This window comes from Opisthocomus hoazin, chromosome 1 (genome assembly GCF_030867145.1).
Source record: "Opisthocomus hoazin isolate bOpiHoa1 chromosome 1, bOpiHoa1.hap1, whole genome shotgun sequence".
NCBI classification, from domain to species: Eukaryota; Metazoa; Chordata; class Aves; order Opisthocomiformes; family Opisthocomidae; genus Opisthocomus; species Opisthocomus hoazin.
The window spans coordinates 6,801,264-6,822,111 of record NC_134414.1 but is presented as its reverse complement, the minus strand read 5'-3'; the positions used below and the strand labels follow the sequence as shown (position 1 = coordinate 6,822,111).

At 49.2% G+C, this 20,848-nt stretch overlaps 1 protein-coding gene across 2 annotated transcripts in view; it reads left to right on the top strand.

The window, feature by feature from the left end:
- INTS4 (integrator complex subunit 4) overlaps positions 1-20,416 on the top strand; it is a 43,441-nt gene extending 23,025 nt beyond the window's left edge. For both annotated transcript variants that reach the window (XM_075416086.1, XM_075416095.1), the window contains exons 16-23: positions 4,210-4,303; positions 6,407-6,487; positions 9,450-9,580; positions 10,532-10,591; positions 13,350-13,509; positions 13,830-13,973; positions 14,990-15,110; positions 18,812-20,416. In XM_075416086.1, coding sequence (XP_075272201.1) covers positions 4,210-4,303; positions 6,407-6,487; positions 9,450-9,580; positions 10,532-10,591; positions 13,350-13,509; positions 13,830-13,973; positions 14,990-15,110; positions 18,812-19,005 — 985 coding nt within the window. In that variant the 3' untranslated portion in view covers positions 19,006-20,416. The remainder of the gene's footprint in view (positions 1-4,209; positions 4,304-6,406; positions 6,488-9,449; positions 9,581-10,531; positions 10,592-13,349; positions 13,510-13,829; positions 13,974-14,989; positions 15,111-18,811) is intronic.
- The last annotated feature ends 432 nt before the right edge of the window (positions 20,417-20,848 follow it).

The following is a 20,848-nucleotide window of genomic DNA, read 5'->3' as shown; positions in this document are numbered from 1 at the left end:
TGCGACTTGACCCGTTTGTGGGAAGATTGGTTAGGATTCCCGATTTCTCTGAAGCGGGTGCTTTGCTTCTGAATGTCAGTGTTGCAGATGACACCAAGCTGGGTGGGAGTGTCGATCTGCTCGAGGGTATGAAGGCTCTGCAGAGGGATCTGGACAGGCTGGATCGATGGGCCAAGGCCAAGTGTATGAGGTTCAACAAGGCCAAATGCCAGGCCCTGTGCTTCGGTCACAACAACCCCACGCAACGCTACAGGCTTGGGGAGGAGTGGCTGGAAAGCTGCCTGGCGGAAAAGGACCTTGGGGTGCTGTTTGACAGCCGGCTGAACATGAGCCAGCAGTGTGCCCAGGTGGCCAAGAAGGCCAAGGGCATCCTGGCTTGGATCAGGAATGGTGTGGCCAGCAGGAGCAGGGAGGGGATCGTGCCCCTGCACTCGGCACTGGTGAGGCTGCACGTGGAGTGCTGTGTTCAGTTTTGGGCCCCTCACTACAGGAAAGTCATTGAGGGGCTGGAGCGTGTCCAGAGAAGGGCAGCGAGGCAGCGAGGGGTCTGGAGAACAAGTCTGATGAGGAGCGGCTGAGGGAGCTGGGGCTGTTCAGTCTGGAGAAGAGGAGGCTGAGGGGAGACCTTATTGCTCTCTCCAGCTCCCTGACAGGAGGGTGTAGTGAGGCAGGTGTTGGTCTCTTCTCCCAAGTAACCAGCGATAGGACGAGAGGCAATGGCCTCAAGTTGCGTCAGGGGAGGTTTAGATTGGATCTTTGGAAAAATTACTTTACTGAAAGAGTGGTCAGGCCTTGGACCAGGCTGCCCAGGGCAGTGGTGGAGTCCCCATCCCTGGAGGCGTTCAAAAACCGTGTGGATGTGGCGCTTTGGGATATTGTTTAGCAGGCATGGTGGGGTTGGGTTGACGGTTGGACTCGATCTTAGAGGTCTTTTCCAACCTTAATGATTCTATGATTCTGTACTTTGCCATTGAGTGTTTAGCCTGAGACTTCTTCCAGAGAGCATTGTGATAAAATGGTATTCGTGGCATGTTTGAAACAAAGCTGATGGTCTCAGCTCTGGCTCTGCTCCACTGAATAATCAGTGTGTGTTTCAGAGGAACATCTTTTCAGAGTACGGTATGAGTCAGGTGAGGGTGCTCGTCTTAGACTGTTCGCTTATGTTAAAATACCCTTCCCGTTTTATGGATGACAGCCTTGTGTGTCATTCTTAGTCCTCTGTCCTTGCAGGAGTCCCTCATTTTGATTATATTATTTTTAATGTACATGCACAGGGGTTTTCGTTCCATTTTTGTGGGAAGAGAGAGGTTGTCCCCTCTGCTCTTCTAATTTCGAGGTCCTGTGGCCCTTTGTTCAGCAGGAGAGGACCTCCTTCTGGTGCTTTGTTGGGTTCTTACCACCAATCCCGCTTATCGAGGACTTTGACATTCTTCATCAGTTTGTAAATCAGAGAGAGATTTTCCTGGAAGAGACGGTATTATTGCAAGTTGCTGTCTGCTGTTGTACAGATGAGGGTGTGTGTTGTGGCTTCTGAACGTGGGTTTTGTGCTGTGTCTTCCATTTCATCGATTTCCATGAATAAAATGCGTGAAAAGGATCCTTTCAATGTGATTCCTCTGCTTAGAAAGAGGAAAAACTTCTGGGGTGCATTAAGAGGAGTGTGGCCAGCAGGTCGAGGGAGGTTCTCCTCCCCCTCTACTCTGCCCTAGTGAGGCCCCATCTGCAGTGCTGTGTCCAGTTCTGGGCTCCCCACTTCAAGAAAGATGAGGAGCTACTGGAGAGAGTCCAGCAGAGGGCTACGAGGATGGTGAGGGGACTGGAGCATCTCTCCTACAAGGAGAGGCTGAGGGAGCTGGGCTTGTTCAGCCTGAAGAAGAGAAGGCTGAGAGGGGACCTTAGAAATGCTTCTAAATATCTTCAGGGTGGGTGTCAGGAGGATGGGGCCAAGCTCTTTTCAGTGGTGCCCAGTGACAGGATAAGGGGCAACGGGCACAAACTAAAGCAGAGGAAGTTCCAGCTGAACATGAGGAAGAACTTCTTTCCTCTGAGGGTGATGGAGCCTTGGAACAGGCTGCCCAGGGAGGCTGTGGAGTCTCCTTCTCTGGAGATATTCAAGACCCGCCTGGACCAAGGTCCTGTGCAGCCTACTGTAGGTGACCCTGCTTCGGCAGGAGGGTTGGACTAGATGACCCACAGAGGTCCCTTCCAACCCCGACCATTCTGTGATTCTGTGAAAAGAGTCTTATTTTGAGAGTTAGAAAAAACAGTATAAAATGCTTTGTTTGGAGTATGGAATTCCGAAAAGCTGTATTTTTTTTTCCTTCCCCCAAATAGCTGCTGCTCCTGTACGTGTAGCTGTGTGTTGCGTTCACAGCCGCCTGCAATGGTGACTGAGCAGCGTGCTCCTCGCTGAAGACCCGGCGCTGCAAACTGTAGGGTTTGTCTTCAGCTGTTGTGAAGCCGCTACGCGCAGCCTAAAGCACGGTCTCAAAGCATTTAGTGCCCTGACTGCGTGAAACGGGTCATCTCTTGGCAGAGCACCCGGAGTCTTGGAGGCGTGATGAAGGCCTGCAGACCTCACTGGGTGTGAAGGTTTGTGATTCCGAGTGTAGGAGTCGCGTCGGAGGTGGCCGCATGAGTGACTTGTGTGTGGTAAAGGACAGTAAAGCTTTGGAGTCGATGGAAATGATTGGCTTGGCTTTTTTCCTGCTGGGTTCACCACCCAGAAGCCGTACTAAACCAGCTAATGCTTTCCACCCTTCAGCGAAGGGAGGATTTAAGACAAAAACAAAAAAAAAAAAAAGGTGTTGAAGGTTATTTGTTTATTTTTCTGACGTTCTTCCCCCAGGCTCTGCAGCTGAGATCTGCCAGACAGGCTTTTTAGCAAATCACCCTTTGTGGTTTAGTTTCTCCATCTATACAAGAGGAATTTTTTTAAATTTTTTTGTCTTTCGGGGATGTTGAAATCTGTTTAAGGTTTGTAAGGAAATAGAATTAGTGGAGTTGGGAACCGTAGAAGGCTGGGGAGCGGAATATCTGCCGGGCTGTTAGCCGAGGGATGGCATCGCGTTCCCCGCTGGTGTGTTGTGATGCCTTAAGCACGACACGGGAATGAAGCGCCCAGGAGTCTGTGCTTTGCTCTCTGGGAAAAGATGAGATGGAGTCGCTCTGCGGGGTTCAGGCTGGCTCTGCTGTTGTTGCACTGAAGGAAGGCACAGCCCCTCTGCTTACGAGAGGTTTTCTTTGGCTGCAAATTACACAGATAATCTCATGGGTTTTTATTTTTTTTTTTAACATGTCAGTGCTTCAGAACCTTCTGGTTTGGCAGAGGCAAAATTTCAGAATTGCATCGTAAATGCAAAAAATAAATTAAAATAAACAGAAGGAAAGGGTCATCTGAAGGAAAAATACTCTTTTTAATAATACCGTAAGAAACACGGAATTAGTGACAATTTTAGTACGCTTTGGATCAAAGCAAAACGCGGAGAAGAACAGAGACACGTTGATTCCACATCATCCAACCTAGTTTCAGCTCTATAACAAAAAATGAGTCTTGTTCTTTTATTACACACTTTTGATTTTAAAACATGTCTAAGAGTAGAGAACTAAAGCCATTTTGGGTTCCATTAACTGTCTCTCTTTTTTCTGTGAAGTTAAAAGCTACTTCTGCTGCTGTATGATTTACAAGAAACGCTGATACCAGGCAGCACACGACAGCTACTTGGGCAAATGTCGGTACCTCAGATTGCAGCTCGCTTTAAAAAGGCAGCTGTATTTCAAATCCGCTTGGCCGCGCCAGCCCGACGCGTTCCAAACAACCTTTCCTAGCCAACAGGAACGGTTAGATCTCCCAGCCGCGCGACACAAATGGGTCGTGAGCTGCTGGGGAAGCCTGGAGTGTTTGAAGTTCAATCCGGAGCTGCTCCACTGCACGGTTCCCGTGGGGCTGCGGGGTGAGGTGAGTTGACAGACTTACGGCTTCCACTGCTGTGCTGGCGGCCGCCGCCAGGAAGAAAGGAGATGCCAAGTCCCAAGGTGCAAACTGCGTTGTAGCGTGTCTTTCGCTACTGTTCCTGCTGCTTGTTCTACGGAGAAGAAAAAGCAAGATGCAGGAATGGTGCTGCAGTTGCCGCATTCTGAGTGCGTTTCCATTAACCTGCTCGCTGTCTCAGTGTTGTTTTTTTCTTTTTTTTTTTCCACATGCTTCAGTGATCTGCAGAGGCTTGGAGAGCTGCAGTCGGAACTGGCAGGGATGGCCGATTTCACGGCGACTTACCTTCAGTGTCAGCTGCTCCTCATCAAGGTTTGACTTCACCCAGGTTTCTTGGGCTGTTCTTCAGAAATGCCCCAGTCCGTCACGGTGCCGCAGTTCTGCGGGTTGATGTTCGTGCTGAAAACCGCTGTGTGATGCAAGCGCGGGTTCCACTGTTTTCTGGTATTCCCACTTCCCTCCTGTGGCAAAGAATTTATGCAGTAGCTTCGCCAGGGCGTACGCCAGTGCGGATCTCTGCCGTTGCACCGAGGGCTCATGTTGGTTTGTGGGCGTTTTGCCAGCACAGAATTTTATTTTCTGACAGGAATCGCAACGGAGGGAACTACTCTGTAGCCTTTTACGTTGCAAGAGGAACTTTTGTCTGCTACTGGCCACTGGAATGCTTTTTGCTAAACTGCTGCTGTAAGTGGAGTTTTTCTAGGCAGTGTTTTGCAGGCAGCTTTTCTGGCCCCAGTGCTAAAGGAATTCTTCAGGCTTGATTGAGCGAAATATCAGTCGTGCTTTCTTTTACAGTGCTGAAATGATCTCTCTCTTTGGTATTAGCAGACGAAGTCGTTATTTTGACACCATGGCAGCAACCCTTGTTGAAGTCAGCTGCTTCTTGCTGTAAACAGGAACTGATTTTTCGCTTCACTTCTCAAGCTATAAACCAGCAGTAGTACTGACGTTAGTCTCCGGGCGTTCTTTAGGGTGTAATCTATAGACACGTAAAGCAAGAACTCACAAACAGGTTTCCGGAAGGGGCTCAGTAAAAGCTTTGTTATGTAAAACCAAGAAGGGATTTCAGTTTCTTTGCTGAATGCATAGCTGCCAGTTGGCATATCTCGTGGCAGCCCTCAAATCCTTGGAGTACAGATATCACCCAAAGAAGGTGTGTTAGATGAGCGGTGTTACAGTTCAGCACAATCCTAACTAAATCCAAAACTTTTGCTGAAGCAAAATGTGCTACCCAGGCAGAGGACCAGCATTTGGAGGTGGCTTCGTTGCCCTTCTCCAGCACCGGACTGGAGTGAACCAGTTGGTTTGAGTGCCTGGCAAAGAGGAGTGCTCCGGTTGGGGTAAGCGCTGCACAAACCGTTCTTGGCTCCGGTTGTAGAACGATCAGTGCATGAGCGACGTAGAGGAGTTGGTAACGTGGCTGACAGGAAAAGTAACTCGGAATATCACATGCTTAGAGATTCTGCTACGGCAGAGAGAACCCAAATGTCAGAGCAGCGCTTTTCAGTAGATTTCTTTCCAGCTGCTTCTTTCCCCAAGAGAAAGAAGCTGTTGGGGAGGAAAGTATCTTCATTTCCCAGCCTCTTGCAGCTCAAAAGGTTCCAGACCTTTAAAGGCTCTGTATACCCTGTGATTTTAGGGGGAGGTAGCTGGGATTCTGGGGCCAGCATAGGTGACAGATACAGTCTGTGTGTTCCTGAGTTTTGGCTACAGGCAGCTTTGTGGGTAGCTGCATCTAAGGACAGGCAGCTTCAAAACGGAGGCAGTGGTATAAATCATCCAGTCAAGCTTTCATAATTTTTTTAAACATGAATCAAAAAGCAAATAAGGTGTGGTTGGGTGTCTGCTTTTGTTGTTTGGTTTTTTTTTAATATGAATATCAGTAGCTGATTTACACTAACTCAGATCTTTGGTGGGGTGGAGACTGTCAACAGGAAAGCTCCGAAATAGGACTCTGTGGGTGCGTTTCTGGGGACAGTTGTTATTGTTTCCACTTTTTGCCATTCAATCTGAGATTGCCCCGATCTTGGTTTTGGGGAGGTGATAAAGCAGCGGGCTATTGTTTTTCTAATAAATGTCGTCACGCTGCATGAAGTTCTCCTTAAAAAGTACTGAAGAGTTTGGCTCAGCCAGTCTCTTTGGCTTTGTTAACACTGTTCTCAATTTCTGTTTTATATTTTATAGTTGTATAGGTATCTCCATGTATTTATAAAACAGCACATGTTTTGGAGGCCTTGGTTGTCCGTGCTGTGTTTAAAAGCACAAAAGAGAACTTTGGCCTGCTTTTTCAGCCAACCTGTTGGCGTACAGCCGAGAGACAGCGCATCTTCCCCGCTCCCAAGCCCGTCTAGCGCAGCCTTACAACGTTTAGACTGAACTGGGTATTTATCATTATTTCGTGATTTTCTTCTGTAGGCCTTGCAGGAGAAGCTGTGGAACGTGGCAGCTCCTCTGTACCTGAAACAGAACGCCTTGGCATCTGCTGCAGCGAAACAGGTGAGGCAGAAGCAGCTGGGTCTGTGTGGGGGCAAGTCCTCAGGTACAAGCCCTTCCTTGGCTCCGCAGCAGTAATACGCTTCTGACCTTCCACTGCTGTAGTCTGTCCGAGTAAACCTCAGTTCCCCGAAGTGGGGTGATTTCTCTCAGCTTCAAAAGATGAGTGGCGAGTGGTGGAGGTTCATCGCAACTGTGAAAAGGCAAACATCACACCCATCTTCCAGAAGAGCGAGAAGGCAGATCTGGAAAACTGTGGGTTGCTTGGCCTCACCTCTTTCCTGGGGAAGGTTGTGGACCCACTCCTCTTAAAAGCCATTTCTAAACAAATGAGGGTCAACACAGTGATTTGGAACAGTCAAAATGCATTTCCCAAGGGCAGATTGGGGGTGCTGGGGGATGAAAAGCTGGCCATGACCCGGCAGTGTGCGCTGGCAGCCCTGAAGGCCAACCGTGCCCTGGGCTGCATCCCCAGCAGCGTGGGCACAGGGCGAGGGAGGGGATTCTGCCCCTCTGCCCCGTCTGCTGAGACCCCCCGGGAGTCCTGCGTCCAGCTCTGGAGCCCTCAGCACAGGGCAGAGCTGGAGCTGTGGGAGCGGGGCCAGAGGAGGCCCCAGCAATCATGCGAGGGCTGGAACCCCTCTGCTGGGAGGAAAGGCTGGGAGAGCTGGGGCTGCTCAGCCTGGGGAAGAGAAGGCTGCAGGGAGACCTTAGAGCAGCTGCCAGTGCTTAAAGTGCTTCTGAGGAAGATGGGGACAATCTTTTTAGCAGGGCACGGAGCAACAGGCTGAGGGGTAATGGTTTTAAACTAAAAGAGGGGAGATTTAGACTGGATATGAGGGAGAAATTTTTTACAGTGAGGGTGGTGAAACCCTGGCCCAGGTTGCCCAGAGAGGTGGTTGATGCCCCATCCCTGGGAACGTTCCAGGTTGGGTTGGACGGTGCTCTGAGCACCGTGATCCAGTGGAAGATGTCCCTGCTCACTGCAGGGGGTTGGGCTAGATGGCCTTTAAAGGTCCCCTCCAACCCAAACCTATGATTCTATGAAATTGAGCCTAACCGACATCATAGCTGCCTGTGATGAAGGGACTGGTGCTGTGGACAAGGGGAAGGCAGTGGGTGTCATCATATCCCTTGACTTTAGCAAAGCCTTTGACGCAGTTTCCCATCCTTTCCTTTTCACCAAACTGGCAGGATTCTGTCTGAGTAAGTGGGTGATAAGGCTCCTCCAAATCGAGGAGCTGGTCGATATGCTGGAGATGATGCCTGCTGTCCAGGCTGGTCTGGACAGGCTGGGGAATTGGAATGATGGGAACCTCGTGATGTTCAGCACGGGGATCCTGGTGGACTACACGTTGAATGTGAGGCAGTAAAGAAGGCCCAACTACATCCTGGGCTGTCTTAGCAAGAGTGTAGCCAGCAGGTCTGGGGAAGTGATCCATCCCCTTTGTTCAGCTCTGGGGAGATCATGTCTGGAGGGCTGTGTTGTGTTTTGGGCTCCCCGATAGAAGGAAGATGCTGGCAAACTGGGGCGGGTTCAGGAAAGGGCCACTAAGGCAGTCAGGGGCTGGAGCACATTCTTGCAAGGAGAAGCTGAGGGAACTGGGCTTGTCCAGCCTGGAGAAGAGAAGGCTTTGGGGTCTATTTACTGCTGACTACACTGCCTCATCTCAGGATCTAGACAGAATGGATCCACACTGCTCTGGACAAGAGATGACAGACACAAGTTGGAATATCAGAAATTCTGATTAGATGTAAGGGGGAAAAAAATTTCCTGTAAGGAAGGTTAAATACTGGAGCAGGTTGCCCAGAGAGGTGGGGGGGGAATCTCTGTCCTTGGACGTGTTCACAGCTTGACGTGACTCTGAGTAACTGTGTCTAATTAGACCTGCTCTGAGCAGGAGACCAGGCTAGATGACCTCCAGAGGTCCCACCCAATCTGAGCTATTCTGATTCTGTGATGTATAAACGATCTGATCCTGGAAAAAACTAAAGCTAAGCACTAAGAAAAGGTAAAGGAGAAGGCAAGCTGTTAAATAATCTGGAAGCAAATCTAGGGTAAGAGCAAGTTCATGGATCTTCTGGGAAACTATGCTGGCATTTTGAGTCTTCAGTTAATGAAGATGCAATAAGAGGCAGGTACTGCTGCGCATCAAAACCGTCAGTGCCGTTGACAGCTGTCCCCAGGGCTGAGTAGAAACGAAAGGCCAGCAGCTTTTTAAATCTTCTCTAATTGAACCGTCTCTCCTGGGTGCCCTTCTCAGTAGCGTGTGAACCCTCTGGGAAGTTTTATCTGTTGTGATTGTGAATGTAGATCACTTCCCGCCAGCGCAAGGTGAGGGAATATTTCCTTTTTAATAACTTGCAAGTTCTTGGCTTCTGTACAGTCATACTGAACCCAGCTGCATTAATTTGAGCACTTGCCTACTCTACTTGAACCCATCTATTCGACAGATAAAGCACGGTGAGTGAAACAGCGCGATGTGCTGTCGCAGCTTTTAACCCTGTATCTAAAATAACCCAGAATGCTGCTCATCCTGTGATGGTTGCCATCTTCAGCTGCGGTACGTGCAGCGTTGTGGAATGGAAAGTTGTTTCCGAGCAAACTTGGTCAAATACAGCTCCAGAAATGTAAACCTGAGGTCGCTCTGTTGTGCTGCTCATATTTTGTTGTTCCAGAGTAGGCAGAGAGTGCTCTACCTCTAGAAATTCAAAATGCGGTGTCAAAAGACAGACCGCCAATGGAGGGAGTGCTTGATTTCAGGCCAAGTTTTGTGAATTGTTTCTTTAACATAGCCGGGATAACCTTTTCAGTATTAAGTGCCACTTTACACCCTGAAGAATTTCACCCAAAGAATGCGGCTCGCGGATTAGTGTGTTCCTCAGTATGAGGAAAAATACCGGAATCTTGTGCAAGAGTTTAACAGAGTCTGGTGGGTTTTTTTACCCCTGTGGTGTCTGACAGATCTTGGAAGAAACTTATAAAATGGAGTTCATGTACAGCGGAGTGGAAAGCAAACAGGTGGTCATCATTCACCACATGCGGCTGCAGGCGAAGGCGTTACAGCTGATAGTGACTGCGCGGACGACCAGAGGGTAAGGGTGGCCTGGGAAAAGGGTCTTCCGAGGGTTAACTGCAAGCGTAGTTTCCTTAAGCTTTGCTTAAAAAAAACCAGCAAGGATAAATTAGAGACATAAAACAACACAGCATGCCAGTAGCCATTTGCTAAACTAATTCAGAATGAGGAACCTTCTGCCCTTGGCATAGCTGTCTAGCGACAGAATACTAAATTAGAGGACGAAATTACTAGGAAGACGTGTTTAGGGGGTGGAGTTCTTTCAGCTGTCAACATATAAATAGATTTAAAATGCTGTAGAGTTGATATTTGGGATCTATTTAAATGAAGAAAGGTCTCGTATCAAAGAACACACTAATTGTGCTTGCTTCATTAACTAATAGTTGTTGAGTTTTTAGCATTAGTCTTTGATGATCTGGAGCTAGTGCTTGTGTGACTTGGACACAAAATGCTTGCGTGTACGCATGGCTTGGGTAACACGAGAGGCTCTGCGCGGGTCATTTTGGCTGCTGAGGTTCGTGAAGTCCCACCTGGGATCGGGTGGCTGTAGAATTAGAACTCCGTCTGGCGGGATTAGAGCGAGGTGGGTAGTATCCTGATTTGTTTGCTTTTGTTTTGAGTTTGTTGTCAGCAATTTACTGAGTTGACATAAAGGTCCATAATATATTTGCCTTTTAACCTCTTGTTTTATAGGTGGAAAGGTAATATTTTCTAACAGTGGCTTTGGGAACTTAATTAGTGCCTTATGCAAATGATTTTTGTGGTGGGAAGGGGGATATAAATGTGGGGAGGGAGACACCAATTAGTTTTTATTTCTTCTCTTGTGGGGAACACCTTTCTGGTCTCAAAATTGTAAGATCTTGTAGTTTTTAGGAGCTTGAACTGAATTCCAAAACACTTCAGTGTTTATAAGTGCAGAGCTAATTTTATTTATTTAAAACTTAAACAAGGAATGTTAACTTTGTTACAGAGTGGAACCCCTTTTTGGGATGTGTGAGAAATTCCTGCAGGAAGTGGATTCCTTTCAGAGGTGAGAAACTCTTGTTGCTGCTTCACTTTCTTAGCAAGTCTCCCCACCCTTTTCATCAGGGAATATTCTGTTTGGTTTTCCTCTCTTCACATCTCCCTTCCCCTGGTGCTGTCCTACGTCGGGGCCTGCTATCGTGAGATAATGGTAAAGCAAGAAGTAAACTCACTTCCAAATGTGGGATCAATGGAAGAGCTTTCCCGGAGTATGACAAAAAAGGAATTTCTCCTTTCCTCGTCCCACATTTCTGAACTGTGAGAGAGCAAGAGAACCATCTACATGCTCAGGGTGGGAGTTGCCTCGCCCAGGTGTTGACGTTTGCTTTGTAGACCACTGCTTGTGAAGCACTCGCCCAGCTCTCCTCGCACTGGAGAGGTGTTTCTTTCATCTTACCCTAATCTTGATGTCTAAAATAGGTCAGATGGAGGATGTCCTGGTTTCTTCTATTGACTGAGAAGGGAATTGGGTAGCTAGCCCAGAGACACAGGTGTCAGAGTTGGCCAAGTTGAATTCCTTCTCTAGTTATGATTAAATTGATGTTTATTCGTGGTCCATATGCTTGGCAGTTAAGTGGTGAGAAAAGGGAACCAAATCTACCCCTTCCCTCATGCTTAGCTCATGTGGTAGCTACGGAGTAGAACTGTTCATTTGCTTCGTATCTTTCCCTTGCACCGAGTCACAGGATCAGCAAACCTCATCACTTTTTTCTCTGGAATGTGACTCCTACACAGGATCCCAGCATGGCAGGGGTTGGAAGGGACCTCTGGGGATCCCCCAGTCCAACCCCCCTGCTGAAGCAGGGTCACCCAGAGCAGGCTGCACAGGACCGCGTCCAGGCAGGTCTTCAACATCTCCAGAGAAGGAGAAACCACAACCCCTTTGGGCAGCCTGTTCCAGGGCTCCGTCACCCTCAGAGGGAAGAAGTGGAAAAGTTCTTCCTTATCACACGCAATGATCAATTCCACAAAAGCAAATCTAGATGGTGGTAGACCTTGTCAGCCAGCTGTAAGGTCACCTGTAAGTGCTCGGACACATAAAATCCCCGTGTCTAGGTTGTGCGGCCTCAGCGTGCCAGGTTCTAGCTGCGTCCCACGACAGAGTAGTTGAAATTTGCTGTCCTGTGTAGCGGCAGTCAGGAGCACGAGGATGTGTGTTCCTGCACAGCCCTCTAACCACATACAGAGGAGAGTGTGGTTTTTCTCCACCCTTGCCAAGCTGGTGGCAGAGGCTTCCGTTTCGGGATTATGAGCTCCTGCAGAGCACCACCAAGATCCTGGAAAAAATCTCACTTCTCCGGTTTTAGGACTTGAAACTGTTTTGGGCACATCTGGTGTTCCTGTCCAGGCTTTATAGACTCAGCTGGAGGCGAAGATGAAGATCAACACCGGGCTTGACAAGCGGGGAGGAGAGCCCGTGGTACAAGAGCCTGTTCACCAACAGAAATGGTGCATTTTGTTCGCCACGTTGCACGCGTATTCACTAGGCTTACAAAACTGTCTTGCTAAACACAGCAGGAATGTTGCTGGTAATAACAGATAAGCCACCAGCGACTCAGTCTAACGAAGCATCTTCTGCATGCAGGGACGTAACGTAGTAGCCCAATTTTATTTCTGTATAAAGAACAAGAAATATCAAACGCTCTTCTTGCAAGAGGCTGTTGTCCCAAGCCACAGAATGGATTCTAGTCTCTGTTCTTGACCTCTAGAACTAGATTTTTTTTTTTCCTACTGTTTGTAGTTTACTGTTAGAATGTCACTCTGGGATGTAGTAAGTAATGCTCTGATATTGGTAGAGAAAAACCGTTCTGGAAGCGTTGCTGCAGCAGCAGGTCAGACAGCTCACGTGTTGGGTGTGTTAGGTCCCGTAAGGAGTCAGCTAGGGAGTCAGCCGGATGGAAGTGCACAGCCTAACGAGTCGGGCACGCGCACGTCTTCCCTGAGAAGCACCGATTTGGGAAGCTTGCAAGGCAGCTGTAGCAGGAGTGGCTCTTTCATCCAGCTGCGTTTCTTTGTTGAGACACGGGGACTGGATGCGGAGTACTGGAATTGCCCATAGTCTCATGTAATTAGCCCTCTTACCAGCTAAATAGCATTACAGCTGCGCGTGCGGTCCGAGCGGACAAATCTGTACAATATCTGCTTCTCGTTAACGTGTTGTCCATGAGCACCGCAGCATTTCATAGAATCAGAAGGGCTGGAAAAGACCTCTAAAATCATCAAGTCCAACCGTCAGCCCAATTTTCTAGCTCCTGTGCTGTGAATCTAGATTCCTTTGCCTGCCAGGCTCTGTATTGATGAACAGGAGGAAGAACTTCTTCACTCTGAGGGTGACGGAGCACTGGAACAGTCTGCCCAGGGAGGCTGTGGAGTCTCCTTCTCTGGAGATATTCAAGACCCGGCTGGACACAGTCCTGTGCAGCCTGCTCTGGGTGACCCTACTTCAGCAGGAGGATTGGACTAGATGACCCACAGAGGTCCCTTCCAACCCCTAACATTCTGTGATTCTGTTATTGATGAAGGACCTAAGAAATGAGACCTGAACAGCCTTTGATGTTGTCACTTCGAGCACAAGGTATGGTCCCAACATAACCAGCCAAAATAATCTTTATCTTATGTGTGAGACGTGCATTGGAAGAGGAACCTACATATCTAATTCTGTCGTTATAGCTAAACATATGAGGATTAAGTAGCTTCACTGAAAATAACCCTACTGTTGGAAATGTTGAAAAAAATGTTTGATTTTTAATTTATCCTTAACACAGATGTTTCATCTCTGAGCTCCCACATATGCAAGGCAGTTTCGTAGATAAATTGCTGGACTTAATGCCCAGACTCGTCACATCTAAGCCTTCAGAAGTGGTCAAGATTCTTCAGACAACACTGCGACAAAGTACCTTCCTCCACCTTCCCCTCCCAGAGCAGGTCAGTTTAACACAGAGAATTAAAATGCAGTATCCTTGCAGACTGCCTTAGCATGTGACTAGTTCCTAATATGCCACGAAGCTTTTAGGATTCAGGTTTTTAGTCAGTCCCAAGTGTTATTTCTTCAAAGGCTTTCTTCTTCTTGCCTAGCGTCCTCAGGACTACTGCTAAAAATACAGAAGTCTTAAGAATTCCTGGCGGTATCGAAAAGAATCCAAAGTTCGTGCACAATTTCTCCATTAGGAACAGTAATGATTGTCTTTTTTTCTTTCCTCCTCCTCCCCCCGCCTTCTTTTTGTCACCCGCCTTGCCCCTCACAGCTCCACAAAGCTACTGCGAATATCATTGAGCCTACCGGTGAATCTGATAATCCTCTGAGGTTTACATCGGGGTTGGTGGTGGCACTGGATATTGATGCAACTCTGGAACACGTGCAGGATCCCCAAGGAACCGTGAAAGTTCAGGTGAGCAGTCACTTGCCAGAAACTCAAATGGGATTGTGTCTTACGAGGAGTTTGTTTCATAGAATCATAGAATGGTTTGGGTTGGAAGGGACCTTAAAGATCATCTGGTTCCAACCCCCCTGCCATGAGCAGGGACACCTTCCACCAGACCAGGCTGCTCAGAGCTCCATCTAACCTGGCCTTGAGCACTGCCAGGGAGGGGGCAGCCACAGCTTCTCTGGGCAACCTGTGCCAGTGTTTCACCACCCTCATGGTGAAGAATTTCTTCCTAATATCTAATCTAGATCTGCCCACTTTTAGTTTGCAGCCATTCCCCCTTGTCCTATCACTACACACCCTTGTGAAAAGCCCCTCTCCATCCTTCCTGTCGGCCCCTTCAGGTACTGGCAGCTGCTCTAAGGTCACCCTGGAGCCTTCTCTTCTCCAGGCTGAACAGCGCCAACTCCCTCAGCCTGTCCTCATAGGAGAGGTGCTCCAGCCCTCTGATCATCTCTGTGTCCCTCCTCTGGCCCCGCTCCAATACATCCGTGTCCTTCCTATGTTGGGGGCTCCAGAGCTGGACGCAGGACTCCAGGTGGGGTCTCAGGAGAGCGGAGTAAAGGGGCAGCATCAGGATGTCAGGTGTCTGAATCACAACTAATTGTACACTTTATTAGTACCAAAGTTGGATTTCTGTGTTTTAACCACGCATTCTGAAACTGGCTTGTACGCGGTGCGCCGAGCTGACTCACGTACCATTCCTGGGAGCTGGCACCGCACAACGAAGAAATGAAAACTTCTGTTCACAATGCAGAGGAAGAAGCTGATGGCAGCGTACGTTTTTCCCCCTCTGCCGTGGGTCTGAATGGCCAGCAGTGGCCATTAAATCTAGGGCAGCTGGACTGCTGGCTCCAAGGTGACGCACGCCGTCCTGCCTTCCACACTGCAACAGAAGACACCACCGTAACGCGCACTGTGCTGATCCCCAGCCCCGCCGTCACTCAGGTGTCTCCTCTTTTTCTTTTCCTCCCGTATAGGTGTTGTATCCAGATGGACAAGCACAAATAATCCATCCTAAACCAGCTGACTTTCGCAATCCTGGTCCCGGCAGGCACAGGCTGATAACTCAGGTTTACCTCTCGCACACGGCCTGGACAGGTACAGTTAATGATACAAGTCTGCGTGATTGCGATGTGCAGTGTGTGTGTAGTGATAGGACAAGGGGGAAGGGCCGTAAACTAAAAGAGGGCAGATTTAGATTATTAGGAAGAAATAAAGAGACTTTAGAAATGCTCTCCTAGGTATTTTTGTGGCATTTGTTTTAATGGAGATTGGCAAGCACGAATCCTTGTGAATGGATACCAGACTCGAAGTGAGGTTTGGGGTTCGTTTAGCTTTGGGTCATCCAATGGTGACCTTAGAGCAGCCTTCCAGTACCTGAAAGGGCCTACAGAAAGGATGGAGAGGGACTTTTCACAAGGGTGTGCAGTGATAGGACAAGGGGGGAAGGCTCTAAACTAAAGGAGGGCAGATTTAGATTAGATATTAGGAAGAAATTCTTCCCCATGAGGGTGGTGAAACACTGGCCCAGGTTGCCCAGAGAAGCTGTGGCTGCCCCCTCCCTGGCAGGGTTCAAGGCCAGGTTGGATGGGGCTCTGAGCAACCTGATCTGGTGGAAGATGTCGCTGCTGATGGCAGGGGGGTTGGGACCAGATGATCTTTAAGGTCCCTTCCAACCCAACCCATTCTATGATTGTGTTGCTACGCCTTCCTAAGATAAGAGTGCGTCTTGCTCGACCCCAGTCTCCTGCACGTCAGAAGTACGTGCCTACAGCCGGGAGTTTTGGGGGTCCTGGAGTCTGCAGCTGTTGGCAGATGCCGCCCCTAGCGTCGCTCAGCTTTCTGTCGGCGCAGCCTTCGAGGAGCTGCGTCTCCCTGTCTGACAGGGCGCTGCTGCTCCGTAGGTGCCTCGAGGGGCTGCTCTCACGGGAGGGAAGGCGCTCGCGACGCGGTGGGGGCTGCCTGTGCAGTCGTCCGGCGCTGGGAGCCTGTACATGGGAGCAGGTACTCGGGTGAGGTCACCCGTTTCTGCGCAGAGCAGGATCAGTGGCAGGAGTCGGGTCTGCGTCCCCGCTCGAAGGGAAGGAGTCACGGTAAGCTGACTCCCTGCAACTCATTGTTCCAGAGCTGACAGGGGAGAGCACCTTTGGAACTGTGTGTGCTCAACAGTGTAACTTCACTGCTGATTAAACTTTCACCCTTCTAATGCCCTAAAAACACGCCCTTTAGCTCTGACGAGACGTGCGTCTCCGACATCCACGTTCAGTCTCGGCTGGCGTTCACACTTCCCCGTGAGAGCGCTTCAGCAACTGGCTTGTGGACCTGAAGCAACAAAAGCAGAGACCATTTGTGCACAGCTCCCTTTGTCCTGTTTTCTTTTAATCCTTTCACATTTATTCAAATGTGTGGGTTTTTTTTTTCTGAGCAGTTATTAATAGGGTTTGGTGATTTTTTTATTCCTTTTTTTAACAGGGTTTTGTGTAGTGCAATATTCTTTCATGTACTCCTCCTTATGTAGCATTTCCACCGTGTACTCACTCATCCTGCGATCTTTGCTTCATTTTGAAGAAGGAGAAATGGTTTTGTTTCTAGGACTGGAAGTGTCTGGATTTAAAGCTCCATCCTGTACTGGGGGAGCTGAATCATAGAATCGTTAAGGTTGAAAAAGACCTCTAAGATCATCAAGTCCAACCGTCACCCCAACACCACCGTGCCTGCTAAACCGTGTCCTGGAATCAAGTCCTTGTTTCTGCAGCGTTCACTGGAAGGGCGCTTTAAGCGTGGCCCTCAGGGATTGTGTTCTGGCATCTCCCCTAGGTGCTATTTTAACTGTTAACGGGTGCAGAGGAACCTGATGAAGTTCAACAAGGGCAAGTGCAGGGTCCTGCACCTGGGGAGGAAAAACCCCAGGCACCAGTACAGGCTGGGGTGGACCTGCTGGAGAGCAGCTCTGTGGAGAGGGACTGGCAGTGCTGGTGGACGACAGGCTGACCATGAGCCAGCAGTGTGCCCTGGCTGCCAAGAAGGCCAATGGTCTCCTGGGGTGCATTAAGAGGAGTGTGGCCAGCAGGTCGAGGGAGGTTCTCCTCCTCCTCTCCTCTGCCCTAGTGAGGCCCCAGCTGCAGTACTGTGTCCAGTTCTGGGCTCCCCAGTTCAAGAAAGATGAGGAGCTACTGGAGACAGTCCAGCAGAGGGCTACGAGGATGAGGAGGGGACTGGAGCATCTCTCCTACGAGGAGAGGCTGAGGGAGCTGGGCTTGTTTAGCCTGAAGAAGAGAAGGCTGAGAGGGGACCTTAGAAATGCCTCTAAATATCCTCAGGGTGGGTGTCAGGAGGACGGGGCCAGACTCTTTTCAGTGGTGCCCAGTGACAGGACAAGGGGCAATGGGCCCAAACTGAAGCAGAGGAAGTTCCAGCTGAACATGCAGAAGAACTTCTTCCCTCTGAGGGTGACAGAGCACTGGAACAGGCTGCCCAGAGGGGCTGTGGAGTCTCCTCCTCAGGATATATTGAAACCCTGCCTGGACAAGGTCCTGTGCAGCCTGCTCTGGGTGACCCTGCTTCGGCAGGGGGTTGGACTGGGTGACCCACAGAGGTCCCTTCCAACCCTGACCATTCTGTGATTCTGTGAACTTTGACATCGGCACTTGGGCGTATAAATCATGGGTAGGACACCAAGCTGGGAGGGCTTCAGGGAACGAGGTCAGGATTCAGACTGGAGAAATTGCCTGAATTCAGAACAGTGAAACTTCCTGAAGGCCAGTAAAGAGCGCGTGCTCAGGAAGGAGAATGCCCAAATACAAAGCACGGATTGGCTGACGGGCGCGTAGCCGAAGCGACAGAGGTGACTGCAAGCTACAAATAAAAGAGGAGCTGAGAATATGACGAAAAAGCGGGTGTGAGGGAGGCGTTAGCTGTGCTGCGGGGTAACTGTGGGAAAAGGCTGTTTCTTGTGTTCTGCCTGGCGCGGGTGACGTCTCGGCTGGAGTACGGCTGCAGCTCCGGGCATCGCAGCTTGAAATGAGGTGGCTTTCAGTGGGATTCATTCAGGCTCCTGTTGTGGGTGAAGCCTGGCATACGGCCCAGCCCCCCACACCCGCCCAGTGCTCGCTCGCTTTCTGCCCTGGTGGGACAGGGAAGAGAAGCAGAAGGGTGAAAGTGAGAAAACTCGTGGGTATTGCACTGTTGAGCAATAGCTGAACCATCCCTGTGTTATCAGCGCTGTTTGGGTCACAAATCCGAAACGTAGCACCGCGCGAGCTACGATGAAGGAAAATTAACTTTATCCCAGCCAAAATCAGTACAGGTCAATGTGGAAAACCTAAAGGAATCGTGGTTTTCAGTCTAGAAAGGAAAGTTGTGATGGGGATATAGTCCAGCGTGCTGCTCGGAGCCGTACTGTGTAGACTGAGAGCCTGTGTCAGACATCATGTGGATTTACTTGATGCTGCCATAAAAATATAGGTAGCAAGACCTGCTGGTTCTGTGGTCTTTTATGATTTTATTATTATTTGGTTGGAATAACTTTGAACAGTTACTTTTGAAAGTTGCTATTTGTTAGTTAGTCATCAGGTTCCTTTTGTAAGCTATGACAAAGACGGGATCTAGAAGGGTGCCTGCTTCTACCCTGCCGAGTGTCCCGACAAAGCTGTGTTTTCAAACACCCGATCGGCTTCTGGGCAGCCCAGAACGGCTCTGTTCCTAACCCAGCGTACGTGAGAGACAATTTCTTTCAGCGTTGGCTGTTCACCCAGTGCCGACAGTCACCTTTGGGTTGTTCTGTTTCTTTTTCTCTGCAGAGCCCTGTCAGATTGAAGTGCGTTTGCTGCTGGCCTACAATTCCAACAGGAGCAAGGCATCCGCTAAAATTCCTAAACCCACCTGGAGCGAGAGCTTGGAGGCTCTCCCGCCATCTGAGAACGGCATAGAGGGGACCATACCCTTCAGCAAACCTGTCAAAGTTTATATAATGCCCAAACCTGCCAGGCGGTGAGGTCTGTCGCTAAAAGAAATGTATTTATGGGCTTGCTGCGTTCCAGGAAAACAATATCCTGCGGTCCAAGACAGCGAGCCGAGCCAAAAGGGTTTTACACTCGTGTAAAAAAAGTGACCCGCAGAAATAAAGCTGCTGAAGAACGACTGATCTCCTCTTTTAAGCAGCAGATAAAGCAATACGGGAGTTGTTCAGCTAGTTACAAGTAGTTTCAAGAAAATGCAGATGTTTCAATATTGAATTGACCGAATCAAGGCAGCTCTTGGTCAGCATTCCAGTAGGAGTTTCATTGGGCTGTATCTTCATTTTGCACATGTCAGAAGTATCTCTTCAAGGCCTCTAGGTTTTCTGCTGTGTATTTACTAAGGTATTTGCTATGTAAATGCTTAGGCACATAAATCTGTGTTGTTTTTACAGTACTCTGAAATAAAGCTAAGGAGGTCGGGGGGGTTTGTGCAGGTTTTTTTTTTTTTAATGTCTAAAGCTTGTATTTGTGCATTTGTATCTACATTCTTAGTAAAAAAAAATACTCTCAAGTGCTATTTTTCTTGTGTAGGAACTAGATCTCAGAGTGAAACTGCCGCTCGCCACAGGCTAAATCCTGAGCTATCTCCCGTCCTGTGCAGCTGCGCCGACGCGAGTGCGGTTCTGGGGAGGGCGCGGGCTGTTCACGCCGTGGTGCGGGGCCAGGAGGAGCTGCTCGGTGCGAGCGTTGGAACTTGGAGGACATGGAGTTCAGGTTGCAGCAGCAAAACAATATGTTGCTTTTTTTTGTTTGCAGAAACCAGAGTCAGACCTGCTCCTCTCTGAATCGTAACGCAACTCTGGCACATTTATACGCCTTTAGGGACAAAGTGGTTTTAGATGCCACGGGTTGGAAAACTACTAACCCCATCCCACTGCGTTTTACCGAATCTCTTTCTGCGTGGTCAGGCGGGCCTGAACCACTCTTAGTGAGGTGAGAAAATCCATTTAGTTCTTGAATTCAGCAGCAGTCTTGGCAGTGAGCGCCTCTCTGACCAGCTGGAGTAGCCAAACACGCTCTCAGTTAAGCGGCAGGCGGGCAGTTCGTCAGCGCTGCCCTGAGCGGGTGAGCCAGGAGCACGGCGGGACGGGCGCTCACGGAGAACGCGATCCTTCTGGCATTCCTGTTGGGAAGCGTGTCTGTGCACGGCTCCAGCGGACTGAGGAACCTCCTATGACTTGTAGCAATCCTTTGGTAGGATTTTCTAGGAGCGCTTAATGTGTGGAACTTTATAGTGCAGCAGTCAGACATTGCCAGTGTTCCTAAATCAATTGTAAGGGGGGGAAAAAAAGTGTACAGAGATCAGTGTAAATAATTACACAAAAACTCTTACGTGCTTTCCTACAATAAAATTGGAAAACTCCTGCTATTCTGTTTTCTCTTTATTATGTGAGTGAACATGCACGCCTGCCTGGGCCTAGGCTAGTAACAGATTACTGCAAGTTTTTCATTATTTTATTGTAATTTTTTAGCATGGACATGTTGTGGTCCAAAGACTCAAAACCACAAAACTATTCAGCCGCTTCAGGCATTCTTAAATTAAAATATCCTTTCTTAGTGCTCCCGCTCTTACAAACTCTTTTTTGGTATTTCACCTTTAGGGCACCGCTTTGAAAGCCTCCCGCACGTGGAACAGCTCAGCTTGGCATCCTCAGTGCCGTTCCCCGCGGACAGGGGTTGGTGGACGTCTCTTACTAGGAAGCTGTGCCCAGGCAGATGCCAGATGAATCACAGAATCACAGAATGGTCGGGGTTGGAAGGGACCTCTGTGGGTCACCCAGTCCAACCCCCCTGCCGAAGCAGGGTCACCCAGAGCAG